This window comes from Pieris brassicae, chromosome 5 (genome assembly GCF_905147105.1).
Source record: "Pieris brassicae chromosome 5, ilPieBrab1.1, whole genome shotgun sequence".
NCBI classification, from domain to species: Eukaryota; Metazoa; Arthropoda; class Insecta; order Lepidoptera; family Pieridae; genus Pieris; species Pieris brassicae.
The window spans coordinates 17,300,457-17,321,961 of NC_059669.1; the positions used below are offsets into that span (position 1 = coordinate 17,300,457).

At 32.5% G+C, this 21,505-nt stretch overlaps 1 protein-coding gene across 2 annotated transcripts in view; it reads left to right on the top strand.

Moving 5' to 3' along the window:
- The first annotated feature begins 1,283 nt into the window (after positions 1–1,283).
- Positions 1,284–21,505, top strand: part of LOC123709849 (putative mediator of RNA polymerase II transcription subunit 26) — a 41,095-nt gene continuing 20,873 nt past the window's right edge. For both annotated transcript variants that reach the window (XM_045661426.1, XM_045661428.1), the window contains exon 1: positions 1,284–1,400. In XM_045661426.1, coding sequence (XP_045517382.1) covers positions 1,373–1,400 — 28 coding nt within the window. In that variant the 5' untranslated portion in view covers positions 1,284–1,372. The remainder of the gene's footprint in view (positions 1,401–21,505) is intronic.

Sequence of the window (21,505 nt, forward strand, 5' to 3'; positions counted from 1 at the left end):
TCCTATTAAATCACTAATATATGACTTTTAGTGAGGTCTTGAGCCTTTGAGTGAAGTTAGATTAAAGATATGGGTACTAGAAAGTTCCACAGGTGTTTGTAATATTTCTCGTATTTGATGCTATTAAAATCGCCTAGTTCTATTTCAGAACACTATCTCAATATTCTTCAAATCTCGTTTATTAGGCTCTTAATGAGGTTTAAGTAACTATTTGTTTCGGTTATGATTAGTGAATGTATTGACATAAAAGGAATCGAATTGGAACTATTTTAGTATAGAATGAATGACAATAGTCGAGCCAAATATAAATAAAAAATATACATTCAGAATTTCTTTTCTTATGTTACAGGAGGCAAACGGGCAGGAGTCTCACCTGACGTTAAGTGATATCGCTGCCCATGGCACTCGCATTTCCAGAAGTTTATTAAAAAGTAAAAGTAAAATTTGTAATGTCTTATATTTTTTAAGCATGCCTTTTTGAGAATTTGTAAATAAATATGCAATTTACACTTTAAATTTGTCTTCAACGTGGATACGTATAATTCAATTTAATTTAGATACAAAACAAAATAAACCTTTCCTATTACACGGTTGAAATACTTTACTCAATGAAGCGATAGTTGTTTGGATCAAGACATGATTGGAAATCCAGATATCAAAGCTTTATTTAACAGGACATTTAACTTCGTTCTGTTTAGTTAAACAAGATAATAAATTGGTATAAAATGCCAGTTGAACAAAATGTTGTTCATGCACTAATAGATATTAGACTAATTTTGACAATTTAAGTATAAGCGCCAAACATAAGAGTCGGTCATATACTTTATTATCTATATTTGTTTCGATTTGTACTTAATCTTCACAGACAGTTCTGCTAAGTCGAGGGTTTTTTTTAGTTCCCAGTCACTGTTAAACAAGAAATTTTTAAAGTAACACATGTGGTACATACACATTTCGTTAAAGTAAATATTTGTGACTTCTTGACTAGTTCTCATTAATTTTTATTATTTATATCATTTATCACAGAAGAGTCAAAAAAGTATAATAAACATTTTAAATAAATACATAAGATACACAATTTCGCTACTGTGAACTTACTCTGCCCGCATATAAAGGTATAAGAATATTTAACAATGATAAATTACTGTTGGCTTAGTCACGACCTAAAAGGCCTTAGTACAAGAGTGTTCCTAAATCAGCCCCTCTACGTAGAAAGTGAATGCGCCAACGCTGGTCATCCCGAAGCAAAAGGCAAGCAAGCACATGCGGCTTGGCGGTAACGCGCAACGTACGCCGCCGCAAAAATTCAAATTTTGGATTTCAAAAACCGAATTCTTTAACTTTTTCTTTTAAAAGTGCCAGTGACTTTAAAATGGAAACGAAGGTTTTACTTATTCTCGGTAAGTTATAATTTTGTTTTTACACGGAATTATTTAAACAGTAAAGTTTGATCTATTTCGAAATAAAATCTCTTATTTTTACGGTAAGTTAATAACAAAATTAAGACTATGTTCAACCATGCCTTACACCTACATTAAAAAAAATCGAGCATACATGAAAAAAATTCAAATCATCGAACTGTGACGAGATTTTGAAAAAAAACACATACATATTATGAATTAAATTATAACCACAGATAAAATACTTTCCTTTTTCAAAATAGAGTAATTAGGACAGCGTCGATCAAATCAAGTGTGTTCAATCAGTGGAAAATGTGCGGGAAAGTTGGCAAATTATCTAAATTCTACACTAGAGATGTAACCACATTTTATTCTATTCAATAAACATTTGTTATGAAAGTTATTTCTCCTTCACCACATAATTAACTTTATTGCTGTGTATTTGCATATTAATTTTGTTGGGTATGGTATTTTGTGTCCATTAAACCCGTAATCACGGGTTTAGTATGTTTTCAAATAGTTATACCTTTTTTTAATACTTAATTTTTATACTGTCATTAGAAGTATTAATCCATAATTATTTTTTAAAATTCAGTTTATAATATACATTGGGAATGGCATGGGATTGCGTAACATTTAAAATAAATTTGTAATAGGTTTATCGGTCGTTGATTATATATTTTCAATAAAATAATATTATCACCATTGATTAAATGTTATGAAAATATAATTGTATTTTAACAGTAAACATAAACATAAAATGTATATAACATAATACTTTACCATAACTTCTTTATTCAAAATAATGCCCACTCAATAATTATTTGAAAATTATATTGTAGAAATCCTTTGCAATATCTAACAGTTGTCACAAATAACATAAATACCATTTTCAATAAATTATCTTATGATTCCCAGTTATTCACGGATGTGCGGCTCCGAGTATGTAACAGTGAAAACGAGAATACAGATAATTAATTATGTGGTTTTTGCGTGATTCACGTGTTTAGACGAAAGTTATATTTTTAGTCTGTATCGGGATTCTAACGAGCAAGGAAATTGCGTGGCAACAATGACAAGTAACTGTACAAATGACAATCAACTTCCAAAGAGAATGTTTGATGTGTTTTTATTGAATAAAGCATATAGGTACAAATCCTTTTTTTAATTGTCAGCAGACGCTTGATTATTTCTGATGCTCTTTAGTTTTATTGTAAATTACTGAATATTGATTACAAACGACGGAAATGTAATGTTGTGTGTGTTTTTATGATACTTAGTTTTTATATACTTGATATATTAAATATACGCAAGACAAGATACTATTGTAATAAGACACGATAATTTTAAAAATATATTAAAAATGGTAACCATGGCAACCAACAGCACAGACCAATTAGATATACTATCACAGTACAATCTTTTTTTAATCTTTGAAACCAGCCAGTGCTTGAAAAGCTTACTAAGTAGGTGATATATGTAAATAGCAGCTACGGTGCGTAAAATATATTGTAATGTACCGCCGATGTAAATTTTAAAGCTCTACTTAATTTTAAAACTAGGTAATAGTTTGAAATCTCATCGCCCAAGACTGCATATCATAGATTTTAATCATTGCATTTTTTTTAATAGTGACATACGTCCTCCTTCGTTTAATTAGAGAGAAAGGAAGGAGAAATTAAAAATACGTTTATTCGATAAAAGGACACACACATATCAAACAATCACTTTATTCCAAAATGGCCTCAAGGCCTCGTCTTTAAGTTGCATCTTGAAGTGACAGCTATACGCACTGAACAAAACAAAACTTTTAATAATCTTAACCAATTAATTGATATATTTATTGATTAAGCCTTGCCTATACTTATTTATTATCTAATAAGCAAGAGTAATCACCATCAATGAAGCAGACAGAAAAATATGGCCGCTCTATTTAAAGTCGTCTATATTATTTACGACTTTTAAGTAACCTTAAAGATATTAAGTGGGTATCGTACAAGTTCCTGAATTCCTTTCAACCGCGGGGTAGTTGTTAGTTTTAAATAAATGTCAAGTACTTGGGACTGCGGGATCTTAGAAATGCTTTATTCAATTCAACCATTGTTAAGAGAGGACAATAGGCAAAGTTTAAAGAAATCCTATTTGATTGTTTTCACTTAATCCACTATTGTACTTATTTCTTTAGGTTTTTAGGTAAACTAAGTGTATTTCTTCTGTTAGCAAAGTTTTTTTTCTTTGGCACGCTAGCCAGCAATAATTCTCAAATCGCCATTTATTAAATCAAAACCAAAATTTATTTTCAATATCTATGACACGAATTTTCTCGTATCACCTCGAAGTCCGTCTTTCTGAGCGTTGTTACCACCAATTTCCAGCTGCCAGCTGAAGTATTTCCAAACCATTTCAACTTACCTTCAAAAAAATATAAAAATGTGTATACTATAAAAATATATACGATTCTTTTATTTCTATGAAAGTGCAATAAAACTGCTCGAATGCAAACCTATCCTGGTTTCATAAGGCTGTATGTTTATTTTTGATACTTGAATGCAAAAGCGGGAGATTCCTTTTGCGGTAGAATATTCTTTTGGAATATTCCTCACCCGGCTCTCAGAGCAGCAGAGAGGATGCCTGGTGTGAGTCGAGTTCCACATATACTCGTACCCATTGATGTGTGGGGAATGCGCAAACGCATTTCCTCTTGGCTTATTAAAAAAATGTTTGATTTTTTTAATATGTCCAGTATATTCGAGTTTATTCGTTATAATACAAATGGTTAATTATAAATTATATAAGTGTGGGTAAATACATGTAAATGTATGTATAAATGGTAAATGCATACATTCACATTGATTCCGTTCTTGTACAGTAAGGCACCACGTGGTTAGAGCAATATTAATAACGCTTTCCCTTGGGCATCATCACGTGGAGTGGACAAATTGGAGTAATTGCTCACCTGTTACCTACATCTTGTCTATCATATATTAACAAATTGTGTTTTCTGTTAATGTTTACATAACATAAAAGTTAATCTGAAAATAATTAAGCGAGATTTAAGATTAAGATTAATATATTTTTTTTCTGCATGTTAGTAAATTTCCCATTTATTTATATACATTACGCGCATCTCAATGGAACCTTTAGGTTTTATTTATCGGAATGAGATCTCGCACTACTAATGTAAGGTGTTAAAAACATCTAATATTTTACTGTAAAAAGGGTAGATTTGGTAAGGTATTATAATAAATATACCACATCCCGAAATCCAGAATATCACCCACGCGGTCGAAGTCGCGTATAAAAGTTGTAGTAGTAATACTACTTAGTAATTTAGAAGTAGTTAGAAGGTAATTAATGATTGTTATTATTTCTAGTTGCCTCGACCACAATTAGCAAGATTACTTCATTATGCCGTTGACTGACTAGTAATGCCGTTTTTATTATTTTGTGTCAATCACAGAGGGAGGTAAGCCAGAAAAAGTTTGCACACACAGAAGAGGTTTAAATATAGATAATAGAGGAATAAGCCTGACAGTTAGGCAATAATCCTATTCCTCCTGTCTAAGATGGTCATAAAGAGTAAAGAAAGATAAAAAACCTGTCTAAGCTACATTGTTCCCTTTATTTAACTTAATACTAATATCTGTATTAAAAGTGCACTTTATTCATAAAACATTATGCCGACTCATTAAATATCCATTGAGCCCAATTTTGTCATTTTCTCAATATTCCCTAAAATGTTCCGAAAATCGTATAATATTCTCGGGTCGTAATTTCGACGATTTCCAATAATTCAAATATATCCGGTTTCAATTTCGCGCTCTTCTTTGTATTTTGGGGACGCATAACCTTTCGGTTTTATATTTGTGTTTAATATAAAATATCTTTGAAAACGTACCATGAATAGGTATTTCTCTATAATCTAATAATAATTCTCGATACTCTCTTTGATTACATGATTGTATAAAATTTGACAAGCTACGTATACGTATAAATAAAGTTCTAAGTTTACTAAAAGGACATAACGCAATATAAAATATCTTCTGAATCGGATATAGAAGTTGCCCTCCGCTTCATTGAATTTTGTTCAATTTTTTATATTGTAGTGTAAAGAAATGTTAATAAATAAATAGAATATCTTAACCTTACCTAATTGACCTACCAGTTGCCCCTGAACTTTACAAAGCTCCGATATCATAATCGTATTCATATAAAACAAAAAAGAGCACTCTAAATGAAGAAGGACATAGAAGAACTTAGTTTCAAACGAAATTAATTTTATACAATAATTATAAGGTGAGAACAAAGAGGTTAACGGAGATGGGGACTGCTAAAACTACACGACGAAAATCGTATCAAAATTTGATCGCAAAAGTCCAATTTTCATAATATCCACATCACAACCTTTCAAATTGATTAACGTGAAGGAAAATCTTGGGCAATTTGACATGTACAATATATCTTAGATGGTATATAATGGCCTCTATATGGTGACAGGGCAAGCATATGCTTCCTTGAACTGCTTCCAATTTGTTCCAGTGGCCCTACAAGCTTTTGGTCTCTACATCTTTTACGATCTCACGGGTTAAAAGTCGCGCGATCAACCGCTTTCACAGTCCTTGACCCATTATAGAGGGTAAATTTATTCCATATAATCTTGAAGTATTTTGCTCAGTAACAAAGTAAAGACCTCGCAAATCTAATCGCGATTTAGATCACAATGATCTTTCACACATAATCATATTTCCGTTAAGAACAATGCAGGTTGGTTTACTGGTACATTGTATGATAGCGATCGTTCCCATAGCGGGCCTTACGCATTGTGAAATCGAGTTCCTGTTTATGAAATTTGTTACGACTTTCGGTAATTTGCTAAAATTACTAATTATGAAAACAACACCGTATAATGCGTTTCTGGTAAAATGATGTTTGTTCCGTTCCGGATATGAACGCAAAAGGACCACTCGCCTTTAAAGGAATCAATGAAACGGATATTAAACACATGTCTGGATCATTCATTTCAAAGGCCTACAACATTTCATAAGCCTAAATCAAAAATTTGACTCATTAAGTATCTTAAAATTAATGAGTCGTACAATAAAATATTGATAAGTTTATTAATGAACTATGAGTACTTGTCAATTTATAAAACTCCGTTTTCCATTTTCAATTATCAAGAATTGCCGTTAATATTTATATTGAATGAGTTTACGACCTTTATTGGAAAATTGTTTAAACTCACACTTAATATTATGCCTAATTATGATTAACATATGTAGGCTTCTACTACTTATTGTAACAGGAATCTAATTGTATACCTCTATTGAAATTGTTAGTAATGTTTCGGAACAATAACGAACAGAAACTTTATAAATTTAAAAAATGTATATCTTTCCAAAACCCGTCCGTGTGTCATTCAAAACCTCAAAAGAGGGTTAGGTTCATTATAATATTTCATTCAAACATTTATATTGGGAAAGGATTTTAATTACCTTTTGTAAGCTAAGTTTTAATTACGGTTTTAAGTTATATTCAGCGGGATATAATGCTTCAGCAAAATAAGTTATATAAATGAGGAACTCAAAAATACTCAAAAATACACAGCTAATGTCTGTGCACGTCATTGTGAACCTAATAAAGTACAGACGAATATAAAAAAAACATTTTACGAGCAAAAAGTGAATGAAGAAAAATTCTCACGAACAAAATAGGAATGTCTTAACGCCCGGGACGTAATATAAAGTGGTAATAGACGAAAGGCTGTCAGAATATTCATATCGCGCCTTTACAGCTGAAGGATACGTTAATATATTTCGGGTAAAAATATCATATAATTCAAACTGTGTTTTCCCGCGATTTTCTGTGAACATACCTTAATAAATAGGTAAGATATGTTTTACATACTAATCCAAGGACGTTTTTTTTACAGAATTCTAGTACGTTTGACGGTTTTACGTCAGGATCTTTTTTGTTTTTGTCGATTACACTCCTACAATGCTAATCGTAGTAATGCCATGAAAATAGACTTTGAGATGAGATTAGTAAAGACAGTGTGAATATCTAAAATAATTTTACTGTGGGTATGTATATAGGTAGTTCAATGAGCTTGGCACAGTTTTGATTCAATTATTATGATAGTAAGAACTTTTCATAATAACTTTTGTTTATTCGAACAACACTTGCCTACTTTATGGCCTGGTTTGACAGATTTTGTAAAAAGAATAGAATTTTGGTTAACACTATATGATAAATTGATAATAAAACATTTTTAACCCGTTTAAACATTCAACACATTTCTGTGAACAATCTGGTTCCTAACAAGAAATGGAATTCAGGTGCATTTAATTACACGAATTTCTCCGAATTTATAATTGTGACAATGAAACACAATTCCGTGTTGAAATACTAAAATTCTACTATACATAAATTATAATTATAACAATTGTAGGAATACGCAGGAAATACAGATACAGATAATCCGGAGGACGTAGATTCGATATCCAGTGAAAAAACCCTTATGATATTTCTTAGAATTTTGTATAATAATGTACAATGTAGAAGTCTGACTACTGCCAACAAAGTTTTACATTATTTTTACAAAACAGTGTGGGCCTAGTGTCATAAGCGTGTGACTCTCAAACCTGAGGTCCTCCCTTCGAATCACGGCTATGCACCAATGGAGTACACAATTAAGGAATTGCTCGTAGGGAAGGCAAACGTAAAGATACTGTTGTAGCAAGGTTCTGAAAGCTTCACCTTCTTTTTTATAAAAAAAATATAAAATTAATTCAAAAAATACTTTTTGATGCCAAGATTATTATTTAAATACAATCACGATGTACGTTATACAGAAATAACTACAAAATAACTAACAGTTATTTCAATAAACAAATTGTAAACCAGTTAGTAGGTTAAAGTTGAAGGAGGATTACATCCAGTTCAATTACCATACATACAAACCTATTGGCATTGAATCTAAATGGAAACTACACCTTTCAAATTTAACTACACATTTATTTAATTATTTACACTTCGTTACCATAATATTCAAAAACATACATATAAAAAAAGCAGGTACATAAGTTATTAGGCAACGGGCGGCCTTATCGCTAACAAGCGACTTCATCCAGGAAACCCTGAATAACCCAAAAAATTGTTTTGGTAAATTTAACGATTTGTAAAGACAAACGAAATTTATTTTATATCTTTAAATATCTGTTTAAATTTAAAACTCCCGAAAGAAAACCAAACAACGAAATTTATTATAGGAATAACATATATAAACATTAAACAAAGATTTATAAAAACAACTATCATAATTATTAAAAATATTTATAAATTTAAAAAATAATTTAATGGCGCTACAACCTTTTTAGGTCTGGGCCTCAGATTTCTGCATCTGTTTCATAATCATTTGTTAACCTAATAGGCAAGTAGGTAGGATTAGGCGTCAAGCCGGTTTCCTCACGATGTTTTCCTTCACGTACGAGCGAATGTTAAATGCCCACATAGAAAGAAAGACCATTGGTGCACAGCACACCTAAAAATGTTTCAAGAACTTTATTCTCATTAATAAAGTTACAATTTTGTTTTCTTAAAAACCTAATTGGTCACTATCGGCAGCCATTTTAATTTGGTAATTTAGTCTTCTGAGTTAATAATGTGTGATTTCAAAGTCCTTTTGAATTGATTAAATACAGTAACGTTTTTAGGGTAATTAAATAATTACACACTCTCATAGTTTAGAAAATTTGTTTAAATTTGTACGCGGCTTTGAATAAAAACATGAAACGATGAAATTCAGACACTATAGGATTCAAATAGTAATCCTATTACCTCACTCAATGGACAACGTAGGTATTATAATTATTAGTGCCATACTTGAGTGTACGTAAATAATAGAACCTGGTGAAACAATAACTGTTTCAGCCTCCTTGTCCTAAGTACGCAGAAATGTGTCCCATTCCCCGTTGAAGAGACCTATAAATATCACAATAATATTTATTATCAAATAAATTTAATAAAATATATCTTAACTAAAATTATTACAAATAACCTCCTCCATTTCACAAGATCTCTCTAATAAAAATTATATAAATTACCCGAGTCATTGATACTTTCAGATGTCTTTAGTTTGGACTAAAATTATTATGTAAGCATTATTTATAGAGTCTAAAACACAAAAAAACCAAACACAGGTACAAAATATTTATACAAATAAAGATATTCACATCAAATAATTCATTAAATGGAAGACTTTCGTCTGCGTATGCAAATATTAATTTCTAGTACCGTTTATCAAATTTTATAATAGCTTGAGAATGGCCTACAAATTATATAAACGAGAAAATTTATCTATTTTCCATATCTTGATCGAAGTTAGTTCGTACGTAATATCCTATGGGCCAACGTCAACACAGGCTTTCTATTACCTCATAATACAGCCTTCTATTAATACGATGGCTAAGACGCAAACTACATTCATAGTATATATTCCATGAATTATTTTAATCTCTACCTCCACAGATAATCTGTAATCTCTCTCTGTATCTATACACATTATATTAAACATGTATTATATTCATATGAGAATTAATTACAACTGATTAAACAAAGTTAATATAATTCATTCATATTCATAATGAAAGAAATTTTAATTATTTCAGGTAGAATTTTGTATTGAGAGACAATACTCGTTTAACATCGACAATACTGTTGTGCTTGCTTCTTCTACATATATTACACAGATTACACATTTGGTAAAATACACATAAAACTTCATTTGAAAACTTTTTTAATCAGATCCCGTCGGATAAACGATAATTAATTTTGTTTGGAACAAAGGGTACGAAACGTATGGATTTTAATTTCGATTTATAATCATCCCTTTACCAAAGTTAGGATGAACGTAACTTGTTTCTCAAATAGAAATGAATTTTTAACAAAAGTGTATTTAGTTTTTTGTACGCGTTAAAATGCCTTAATTACAATTATTTCTTTTTAGTTATGTCACCATTTCCGTACCAATTCGATTGGCTAGTGGGGTACACAGGAGGGAAAAAATTGACAATACATTACATACATAATGTTTTCTGCGACTAATATTATATGGATTCTCAAGTCTATTTTATCTGCAGTAAGATGCTGAATAAAATGCAATTAGATTTTTACTAGACCACCAACGTTAAATTACACATTATCGCGTTGACAAATTTCACAGTCCGTCCCATAATTGAAAATTACTTTCGAAGTGATTTCCGAAAGGTTAATTATATTTATTAAGACTTGATAAAACTTACGACATGCTTCGTTAGGAAATACTCTATGACAGGAGTGATCCAATTAGGAAATTGGCAATTAGGTATATAACATGCCTTTTAATGTGCTTATTAAGTCTCGGTAATTTCCTTGCGCTTATTTAGATATCTATATATTTCACATTTTTAGTGGACTACATAAGTGTTCAACGCTATTTGAATAACGTACAGATATAAACCAATTCATTGATCATGTCGCTTGTGTTTCTAAGGATACCGTTGACCAATCAGATTTAAGCTAAGGACGATTCGACTTTAAGTGTATTATTTTATGCCTCTATCCTAGGCGCTTACAGAGTTAAGAGAACTAATAATTTTAATTAGAACTGTGTTTCTTGAAAATTGAGATTTATCATCTTAGTATATCATCTTCTGAGAATTTCACAGAACTATCACAATAGTTTCGCCTTTATTCGCCGAGAACAATACTCGTGTGTGTCATAAAACAGCTTCCTTGATTCTTTTACGTAACTAATTTTAAATAACTTTATTTTTTCTGCCATTCCTTATTTGTACTGTACAGTATTAGTATTAATTTATTAACAATCCTTATCATCATTAATGACTGTATAGCCCCTTATGGGCTCCCTTAGCCTGCGTAAAAATTGTTTGCCAAAATTTTGAGTCCAACCCCTAACACCTATTTTTTCGAGTTCCTTGGGGTTCTGTCGTACGGAATACTATGCACAGCTGTTGCATTTTATGAATTGGACGATGTTGGCGTTGTTTATTATAAAGATTTTCATTGTATTTACTGTCAATATTATTTGATACTAATACATAACTTGCAGTAGCTATTGCACCAATCACTTCATTCATTAACTACGCGATTTACTTCATGAAAGATTTATAATCAAAAATAACTTACACACCCGAAGAACTTGTATAAAAACAAATTGTCCCTCTATATAGTAATTGAATTTTGTTATCCTACTTTAATAAAAATAAAAATCACACTAAAATAAGGGCACGAAGCTTTCGTTAACCCATCTCATAATCTTAAGTCCATAAAATGGACTCTTTTGATCGACGGATACGTAACTTTTAAAGATCTATACGTTTTATGTCTCTCGTAAAGAAAGTTAATGTTCTTGCAATCGTTTTGAAAACCACTCCTTAGTTACCTTGACACAAAAATAAGAGTTAATAAACAGTACTTCCTGTGCATTTGATAATGTGTTTCATGTGTATTTTTTTAATTATGAGCCAGATTCATAAACAGTTTAATATTTTTATATAATTCGTTTTTGAAGTTATACCACTTTTGGGGCGCTAGGGAAAAATGGTGAGAGTAATTTTTTACGATGCGCGCGCACACCGTCACAAAAATTAGCTATTGTCAACATATTAGTTTTTTTGAAGTTATACTTCTTTTGGCGTGTTAGGAAAAAATGAGAGTATTTTTTTTCTATTGTTAGTGTCGTTTTAAACAACCTTACTCTACAAACGAAGAATAAGGCGAAATTAAAATTTTTGTAAATATTTTTATCTTGTTGCGCCAAAGTATAACTTCTAACGCGTGTACATAAGCACAAGCACACGTTTTTTAATTATCAGCCAGACTTATAAGCAATTGAATATTTTTAGATAATTCGTTTTTTTTTAATTTCTTAACATAATTTAAATATAAATGTATAATAATTTTAAATGGATGATAATAATAATAATTTAAATCGTACAAAAACTAAACGTTTAATCGTCAATGGACATTTCCTATCCCAGAAACTTCTCGTGTACGTCTCCAGCCTTATATGACTTGATATTCCCTTTTTTGTATTAGTTCGAAAATATTTCTATGGGTAAAAAGTTCTGCTCAAAAATAGGTTGATGTCAGAAATTGCTTATATTTCTTATAAAAATGTAATAAAAATATCCTAGTTAAGATTTCAAAGTATTCTTTCCGGACTTCCACGCAACATTTCTACTTTGTTGGAGCAATGCTAATAGTATAGTATTAATAAACGCATGACTTGCTATTACGCTTGATTAATCTGATAGTTAACGCATGCTTGCCCCTTAAATCCATACTGATTAATTATATTTACAATAACGTTGACATATACTTTATATTGCTGATTGGGATATTGTAATTTACATAATTTAAAACATAAAAAGCGCCGCGTTAATGATATGAAAGTTTTTTAAGACACTTCAAACTTCAATTTGAATAATAATATCTTCAATTTGTCGCACACAGCCTGTGTTACAATCCTATTTTGACATATAATATTTTTGAAATACTTGCAATTAATTGAATTCACATCATGAAACAATATAATTCAAATTTCGAATTTCGAACGCCAAATTTTAATTTGACCTGTCAAAGTTATTGAAATAACGAAGCAAATTGGTAAATAGATCGGACATTCGATCACAGAAATATATTATAATATCTGTCAATTGTTTTTTTTTTCCCCTTTCTTGGCCAGCACGGTTTGTGCGTCAGCCATGCAAAAAAGTTAGGAAGTGTGTTATTAGATTTATTTTATTGGTTTGGAAATTGGATCGGAATTTTGAAAAGGATCAGATAAATTAGGTATATAATAAGTACATAAATGATTATAATTTTATATTGTTATGAAAAATGAAACTGGCTATTATTCTATATACATCAATATTTATATTAGATAGAAGGATAGAGATTGAAGTAGGAAAAGGAATTTTAATGGACAAAAGCGAGGAAATAAAAGCGGAACGGTCATGTTGAGGACAGGCAAAGAATATATGATTAAAATCCCCAACGTCATTGCCACAGTGACATATATCGTTAGGTAAAAGTTTAAGCCTTGCCAAATGCAAGGGAATGCATGCATGGCCAAGCCTCATACGAATAAGGGTCGAAGTGATAGCTTTACCAAGCGTCAGAGTTGAAAACCACGGTTTAGGAGGTATATCGACCTGAATCGTGCTGTAATATCGACCTTTAGTCTGACTTGAAGAACGCCAAATGTTTGTCCAAGAATTCAGTAACCGAGATTTAGGCAGGAGAGCCAAATCACAAGAAAAGTTTTTGTACGGAACCAGATCTCCGTCATTGACCGCAGCCTTGGCAAGGCTATCGGCCTTGGTATTGCCAAAAATACCTGAGTGCCCCGGAATCCAAGCAAAAGAAACTGTGCAATTCTTGATGCAACATCGATACAATAAATCACGACATGCAATAATGACTGGATGATTATTTCGGTTACTGTTAAAAGGAAATCTTTCCAAGGCTTGGAGGGCACTTTTAGCGTCAGTTAAAATTAATGAGTTTTTTAACTTCATGATTAAAATATACTCCAGAGACTTCAGCAGACCAAAACATTCTCCAGTAAATACTGAAGTCTCTGGAGGCAATTTTATTTTCTGTACAATGCCAAACTGTTGATGGAAAACTCCAACTCCCACACACTCCTCGGGTCCGGGTTTGGAAGAATCACTAAAAATTAAATGGCAATGTTTCCATCGGCTGTTACTGTTAATAATATCTATAAATTTGGCATTGGCAGAAGGGTCTTGTTTACATATACCAAAATCAAGCAAAATAGAAGGATTTAATGTTAAGGCATCATAGTTAACACAAAATATAGGAAGGAATTGTGATCTATGTGTTGGAGCTTGAAGAGCTAAATATTTTTGGAGACTAACAATAAGGCATGGCGGCGATTTATGAGCCCAGTACGGATAATCCATACAATCCAACAGAGACCATAACTTAGAGTAAAGAGGATGATTATAGACTTGGAATGCTCTAAACAGGAACCTGTCAGAAAGAAATTGTCGTCTGAGGTGCAGAGGGGCTTCAGAGCATTCGACCTGCAAAGCGTTAATAGGGCTCGAACGCATAGCCCCAGCAATTATTCTCAGAGCTTTAGACTGGATAATGTTTAACTTATAGAGAGCTACTGCATTACAGGGTTCAAGTATAAATGTTCCATAGTCTAAAATACTTCTAATTAGGGCATTATATAAAAGCTTTAAAGAGAAAGGGTGGGCTCCCCACCAAACTCCAGAGAGGCAACGCAGTATATTTAGAATCTTCTCACATTTGGCACTTATATAGTTGCAATGAGGGTTTCCTGTAAGTCTTGAGTCTAAAATTACCCCTAGAAATGTTGCTTCACTTTTAACGGGAACTCTAATGTTATTATAAAATACAGACACTGATGGAGGAAGTCTCATACGTGAAAATAAGACCATAACACTTTTAGGAACCGAAAGACTTAGAGAATTATTGTCAAGCCAGACTTTTAGCAACTTAAGGGAATATGTCATAGTATCAGACATTTTGTCAACAGAATCACCTGAGATATATAGGAGTAAATCATCTGCATATTGGAGTGAGTTAACTTTACCCTTAAGGGAGGCTTCCACATCATGAGAATATATATTGTAAAGTAAGGGACTTAAAACTGAGCCCTGTGGTAAACCTTTCCAGGCAATACGGGATTGGTAGGAGTCTTCTGATATTACTTTAAGCATTCTACCAGAGAGAAGATTTATAGTGAAGCTTATAAAAATTTGAGGGATTTCTAAATTAATCATTTTTTGTTTCAGAATTGAAAGGTTAACATTATCATAGGCTGCAGACACATCTAAGAATGCTGCTAACACAGACTTATTACATGAAAATGCCAATCTTAAGTCTGTCATAAAAATACTGATACTATCCATCGAACATCTGCCTTTCCTAAATCCAAACTGGTTTTGAGATAGTAAGCCTTTACTCTCAATAAACCATTCTAATCTATTTTTAACTAAATGTTCAGAAATTTTGGAAATAACTGAAGCTAATGCAATTGGTCTGTATGATGTTGGATCATTAATCGGTTTGTTGGGCTTATGTATAGGGATAACTTCATGGATTTTCCATGATGAAGGAATATTACCTGATGTTAAGATAGAATTAATTAAACTGAGAAAATAAGAAAGGCATGTGTCATTCAGGTTTTGTAGAAAAGAATATGGAATTCCATCACAACCTGGGGCTGAGTCCCTAAGTTTTGAAAGAACCCCTTTGAGTTCTGAAAGGCTAAACGAAATGAATGAATCGCTACTATCATGCTGGGAGAAGAGAGAAAGCTGTGAGTCAGAAGAAATATTTTCTATAGATGGGACATATGGTGGAGCTAATTTGTCAAGAAACAAATCAACTGACCATAAAGCGAGACCTTTGAGGTTTAAAAGCAGATCTGAATCTACGAATATTTTGCCAAACTTCAGATGAAGAAATGTCTGGTGAAATTGAAGCACAAAAAGATTTCCACCCATTGAATCGTTTTTGTTTTAATAATTTACGTGTTTTAGTTATAAGATTACAAAGAATATTAAAATGTTGTGTTGTAGAATTTTCTCTGTAATGTTTTTCGGCCATCTTTCTCTCAGCTATAGCAGCAGAGCACTCGCTGTCCCACCAAGGAGGTGATGGAATATGCCCATTGCCACTATTATTTTTAATTGGAAAAACTTCCTCAGCAGCCTGTAGTAGTGCCCGTGTAAAAGCTTCAGCACAAAGATGATTATTGCTGTCATTTACTGGAGGTATTGTTGATAAATTTTGTTGAACTTTATCTCTAAATAATGACCAGTTGGCATCCTTAAGTCTATATTTTAGCCGGGGAGGAGCCTTTGACGTCTTTTCGCCAATTTTTTGAGGAAATGATACAATTAGCGGAAAGTGATCGCTTCCATATGAAGACGATAGAGGCCACCAGTTTAATATAGGAGCAAGGGAAGGACTACACAGGGTAAGGTCTGGTGCACTGATACCCTCATGGGGCTTTGTCCTTCTAGTAGGACAACCAGAGTTTAGAAGGCATAAATTATTATCATCTAAGATGTCTAAGATTCTAGCCCCATAATGATCAGACTTAGAACTTCCCCACATAGAATGTTGTGCATTGAAATCTCCCATGACCAAAATAGGGCGCGGGAGGGAAGATAGAATGCTACAAATATCGTCAAAGACTTCAGTGGAAGGGTGTGGTATATACATATTTACAATACAAATATTATTTACACTAGCAGCAATAATGGAAAATTTATCACTGTGATTAGGCATGGGTATGTGGACAAAGGGCACACTTCCCTTAAGAATTAGTGCAACTCCACCATACCCATCTGTTCTGTCTTCTCTAAGACAGATATATCCTGGGATTTTAAAATTGAATCCAGGACGAAGCCAAGTCTCTTGAAGAGACACAGCAAATGGTTTGTAATTATTCAATAAAAAAATTAGGTCACTTTTTTTACTATTAATACTCCGGCAGTTCCATTGAATCACCAGAGACTGGTTTCGTGGATGGTCCTGTCTGTCCATGAGTTAAAAAACTTTTTGAAGAAGTGGCATCGTTGGACGGTATTTTAATTATGTCAGATTGTGAAAGGTATTGAATTATAGAAATTATGAGATCCTTTGTTATGATTTCTGACAAATCATTATAATTTTTGCGACAACCTGTAGAAAAGGAAGGAATGTTGCTGTAATGTTCAATAAGCTCTGCATGTGCTTTTTGATCGTATCCCTTACTAGTATTTCTGGGACGAGCTTTGGGTTTCATGTATACTGTTTTCCTAAATGACTGTGTGGGGCTTTTAGAAGGGCTTGTTAAATTATAGGGACTGGAATAAGGAGTAGTCGGACCAGAAGGGGCCGATGAAGCAGAAGCAACAACGTCTGCATAGGATTTCGAAACTGGTGGATGTACTTTACTGGCTTCTGAATAAGATATAGAGTTTCTAGCCATTGTTTCTTTGATAGCTTTTTGTCTAGCGTACTCTGGGCACTTTTTGTCTGTTGCAAAATGAGAACCAGAACATAAGATACACACAGCATCATCTCTTTCAGTCTTACAGCTTATACTTGGGTGGTTGTTAGCACATTTGTAACACCTTGGAGTGCCTCTGCATTGCATTTTTGTGTGACCAAAACGGCAGCAATTAAAGCATTGCAGTGTGGGGTAAATATAAAGATCTACAGATAGGGAGTTGAAACATATAAAGACCCTGGGAGGTAACACCTTTCCATCAAAGGTTAAAACTACGGTCTCAGTTGGAATGAACTTGGGCGTCTCGCCTTCATATACCTTTCTGTTTAGTCTCCGAACTTTCAAAATACTTCCACAGTTCTGCGGAAGCTCAATATTTTCTATAATGTCTTTCTCGTCCCAGTCACATGGAACACCTCTCACTATTCCCATGCGAGTGATAGTGAAGGCCGGAATAAATGCTTTATATTTATTAATTTCTAGAGATTTGTGATTTAAAAATGTGTTAGCATCCTGAAATGAATGAAATTGCAAAGACAACATGTTCCTTCCAATTTTTTTGATGCTTCCCTCTACTATGCTTTTTATAGAACTTTTTTTCAGGAAAAATCCAAATTGTACTGGGTGAATAGACCCAGTTTGATTTGGTTGTAATATTTTTTGAATATGGACAACATAAGGCGCAGGGTCTGACGCCTGGTAAAGCGACCTAGCAGCGCGAGGGTTACTTGAAGCAGATTGAGCAGCCTCATTATGGTGTATTACATTGATTTTATCATCAAGCACTTTAGAAATAATATTATCCTTTAAATTATTCGGGGAAAGTTGGGATTCTGACGGACTCGTATGTCTATGATTCCTTCTCTTCTTTTGGTTTCTACCTGAAATTCTTTTTCTTTTAATCGATTTCGTGCTATCCGCACAGTCCGTATCTAAAATTGAACCTTCCGTTTCCATTCCCGATGCATCGATTGTGACTATATGAGACACCTGGAGGGATGTCCCTCCAGGGTCTTCAGGCTCCAACATGGACGCCTAAAGAATATTCCTATTTACATATAATACAATTAAATTACTTACCAGGGGAAGAAACAAACTAAGAAAATAAATAAACAATAATAACTACTAATATATACACTTTACAACTTAACTGATCCTGCGATATCAAATTAAATTTAATTTTCAAAAGTTTGGCGCCCGCCTATTTCAAACACTTCCCGCCTTTCCTGTCAATTGTTATGAATGACTAAAGTTATAAGTGACAACTGACAAGCTTCAGCGATTTGACATAACCGTTCTTCTCTACCTTATCTTTATCGGCATTTAAAACAAATGATGTTTAGTTACACAAAATAGTACGTCTTCGGGATTGTGTCCATATTTAAACTTAGGTGAGTGTCGAAGCCGGTTGCGGCAAAATTTGAATCGATTTCTCACAGATAATACCTATATTTTCTGGCCTTGAGATGTGGGCTAATATGTGTGAGAATTGGTACAATGGTAGCGACCTCTTTGTTGCCATTGTTTTGAGGTGTACGAATTCCTTCAAATTAATAATTGCAATGTAATTAACAGAAATATTTTCAAGTAATTAATCTTGTGTTCGTTAATTTACTATTGTTAGATGTAATGTAAGTGTTTGTGTCTCGTTTCTGCACCATTAAGTAAGTCGACAATGTAATATAAGTAATATAGTATATTACTATAATACTTATTTTACTATATTTTATTGTATTAAAGGCGATTTGTATCTGACAGTACGTCTGAGTTGATGGCAAAAGTACCAAAGTGCAAGACAGCCTCGTACTAATTAACCCTGACAAACAGGTCTACCTTACAAAAGGAAACAGTGGTTCTCTCGGCAATTACCTCGAAGCTTCTTCTGATGAGCTTGTGAGTCTTAATTGGTCAGTACTTAACGCACAAAAGACCAAATGTGCGTCGAATTTCGGAAACTGAGTCCACACTACTCTACTCTGTGCTCAAGTCCTTTAATCAAGTTCTTCTATATTGTTCTGGACTGTTCAGTCCACCCTTAGTAGCTATCAAATGTCAATGGATAAAATATAAGTGTATTAACTTCAAATAAGTACACGTGACAAAAAGCTTATTTATTGTCATATAATCCTTTTTAGTTAGTATTGAAAAATTTCTTAATAGATAACATACTATACCTTCAGTATGCAAAAGCGGAAGATAAATTTAACCTACTTTATGAGACGGATAAGGGCTGTTACATTTGAAATATTGAAAAAATATATAAGTGTACGATCAAATAACGGTACGGTTTCATTGGTTGATTTTTATTTTGGCAATGCTTTTGCGACCCTTCTGTGCTTCCTATAGATTGAGGTAATAATAGTTATTCGTAGTAGTTAAGGAAACCATAAAAATATAAAGATTTAGTAGTATTTTTAGAGGCATATTTCGGACTTTTCGGACATTTCAATTCAATTTTAGAATTAATTTTTGGCATTAAATATAAAATGTGTTAAGTTTCAGAACACAAAATCTTTTTGAAGTGAAACTTCTTTATCGGCGTGGTAAATAATTAACGCCACATTTTTCGGTTACGCGTCACATTATTCTTGCCATCTTTTTCTTGTCCCTACCACGGTTTACCAGCCATTAATAACAAAAATATATAATAACGATAACAATGATAGTAATAATTCTATTACAATTATTAATTATTAATGAGATTCTGTAATAATCTTAGTAGTAATAAGGTAAAATAAAATAATTGTATTATTTGTATTCATGTCTATGATAATAAAAGCATTTTGTTAAACTTTAGCTTATTTAACTTTATGTAACCCATTTCTGTAAAGTTGCATAAAGTAGATCATTTTTAGAAAAAAAAATGTCATAAGGAAGTTTCACTTCTTACATATGTACTCTAGTACACGCACACATTTTTTTGTCTGGTCTGGTAGCAACCCTGGTAAATTGGATATTTATAGGCAGATTCGAACTACGCCCATTTGTTTTGTTCGGTAAAGGAAAGTAATCAATTAGAGTCCTGCCTCGCTTGCAAATTATACGAAATAAATAGTTAAACATGGCTCGTTTTCTTTTATACGACTCTTAGGTGTTCTGTGTGACATAACTGGATATTCTAAAGGTACCTTGTAATCTTTTTCTGTTTTTTCTTATGTATAATTGATAACTCAACCCGATAGTACCCGATTCAGCCAGGAGATCCTTAATATAGTATGAAACTACAAATAATTAAACACACTTTCGTGTTCACCCTTCAATAAGCAAAAATCCTATCATAACTATTAACCATTGATTTAATTTTCGAATCATATATATCTTGTATGTTTTGGACTAGAGCGGATTTCTTTTTTCGGATAATTACTCTTATCTCTAACATAGCATTACCACGCTTGAGTGATTCATCTTATCTCCACTAATGAGATGTTATCAGACTCTATTATTGCTTCGGTATTACGCAGCAATTTTCTTTTATGCCTACGCGGGAAGCTCTTGAAAAATGTGCTCCGATCAGGCAAGATTAATACCAAAGCGTTTTATACGGTACGAAGGTTTCTGAAATATAATGAATTCATCACAGATTATAAAGGAACACAACGAAGTCTCGTTTCATATTATGTAAAAGATACCTTTATATATGGACTAAGTTCTTTAAACCAATGCATGGAAAATGTGTCAGTTAACTTCTCATAATTTAAAATAGATTTTTTCCAGCCAGGTGCGCGCAGAATGTAATTTTCCCACATTCGGTCGTTTGTTATATAAATTGGACATATAATTGTCTTTCACTTGACCGCAATGACACTTTCTCTGTTTATACGCTAGGCTAAATAATAACAGTTTATTTTATGGCAATTTCAAAAATGTGACGAAACCATGAATTCATCATTACGAAACGAGAAAGTTTTTTTCACGTTTTGTTTGAGTAATATATATAATTAAAGGCTTGACCAATTTTTCGGTGTTTTCTTTTATACTCGATTAGTCTGAGAGGTCGTAAACTACTTTTAATGATATTCATCAGAGGAATCGGTAGAATTCC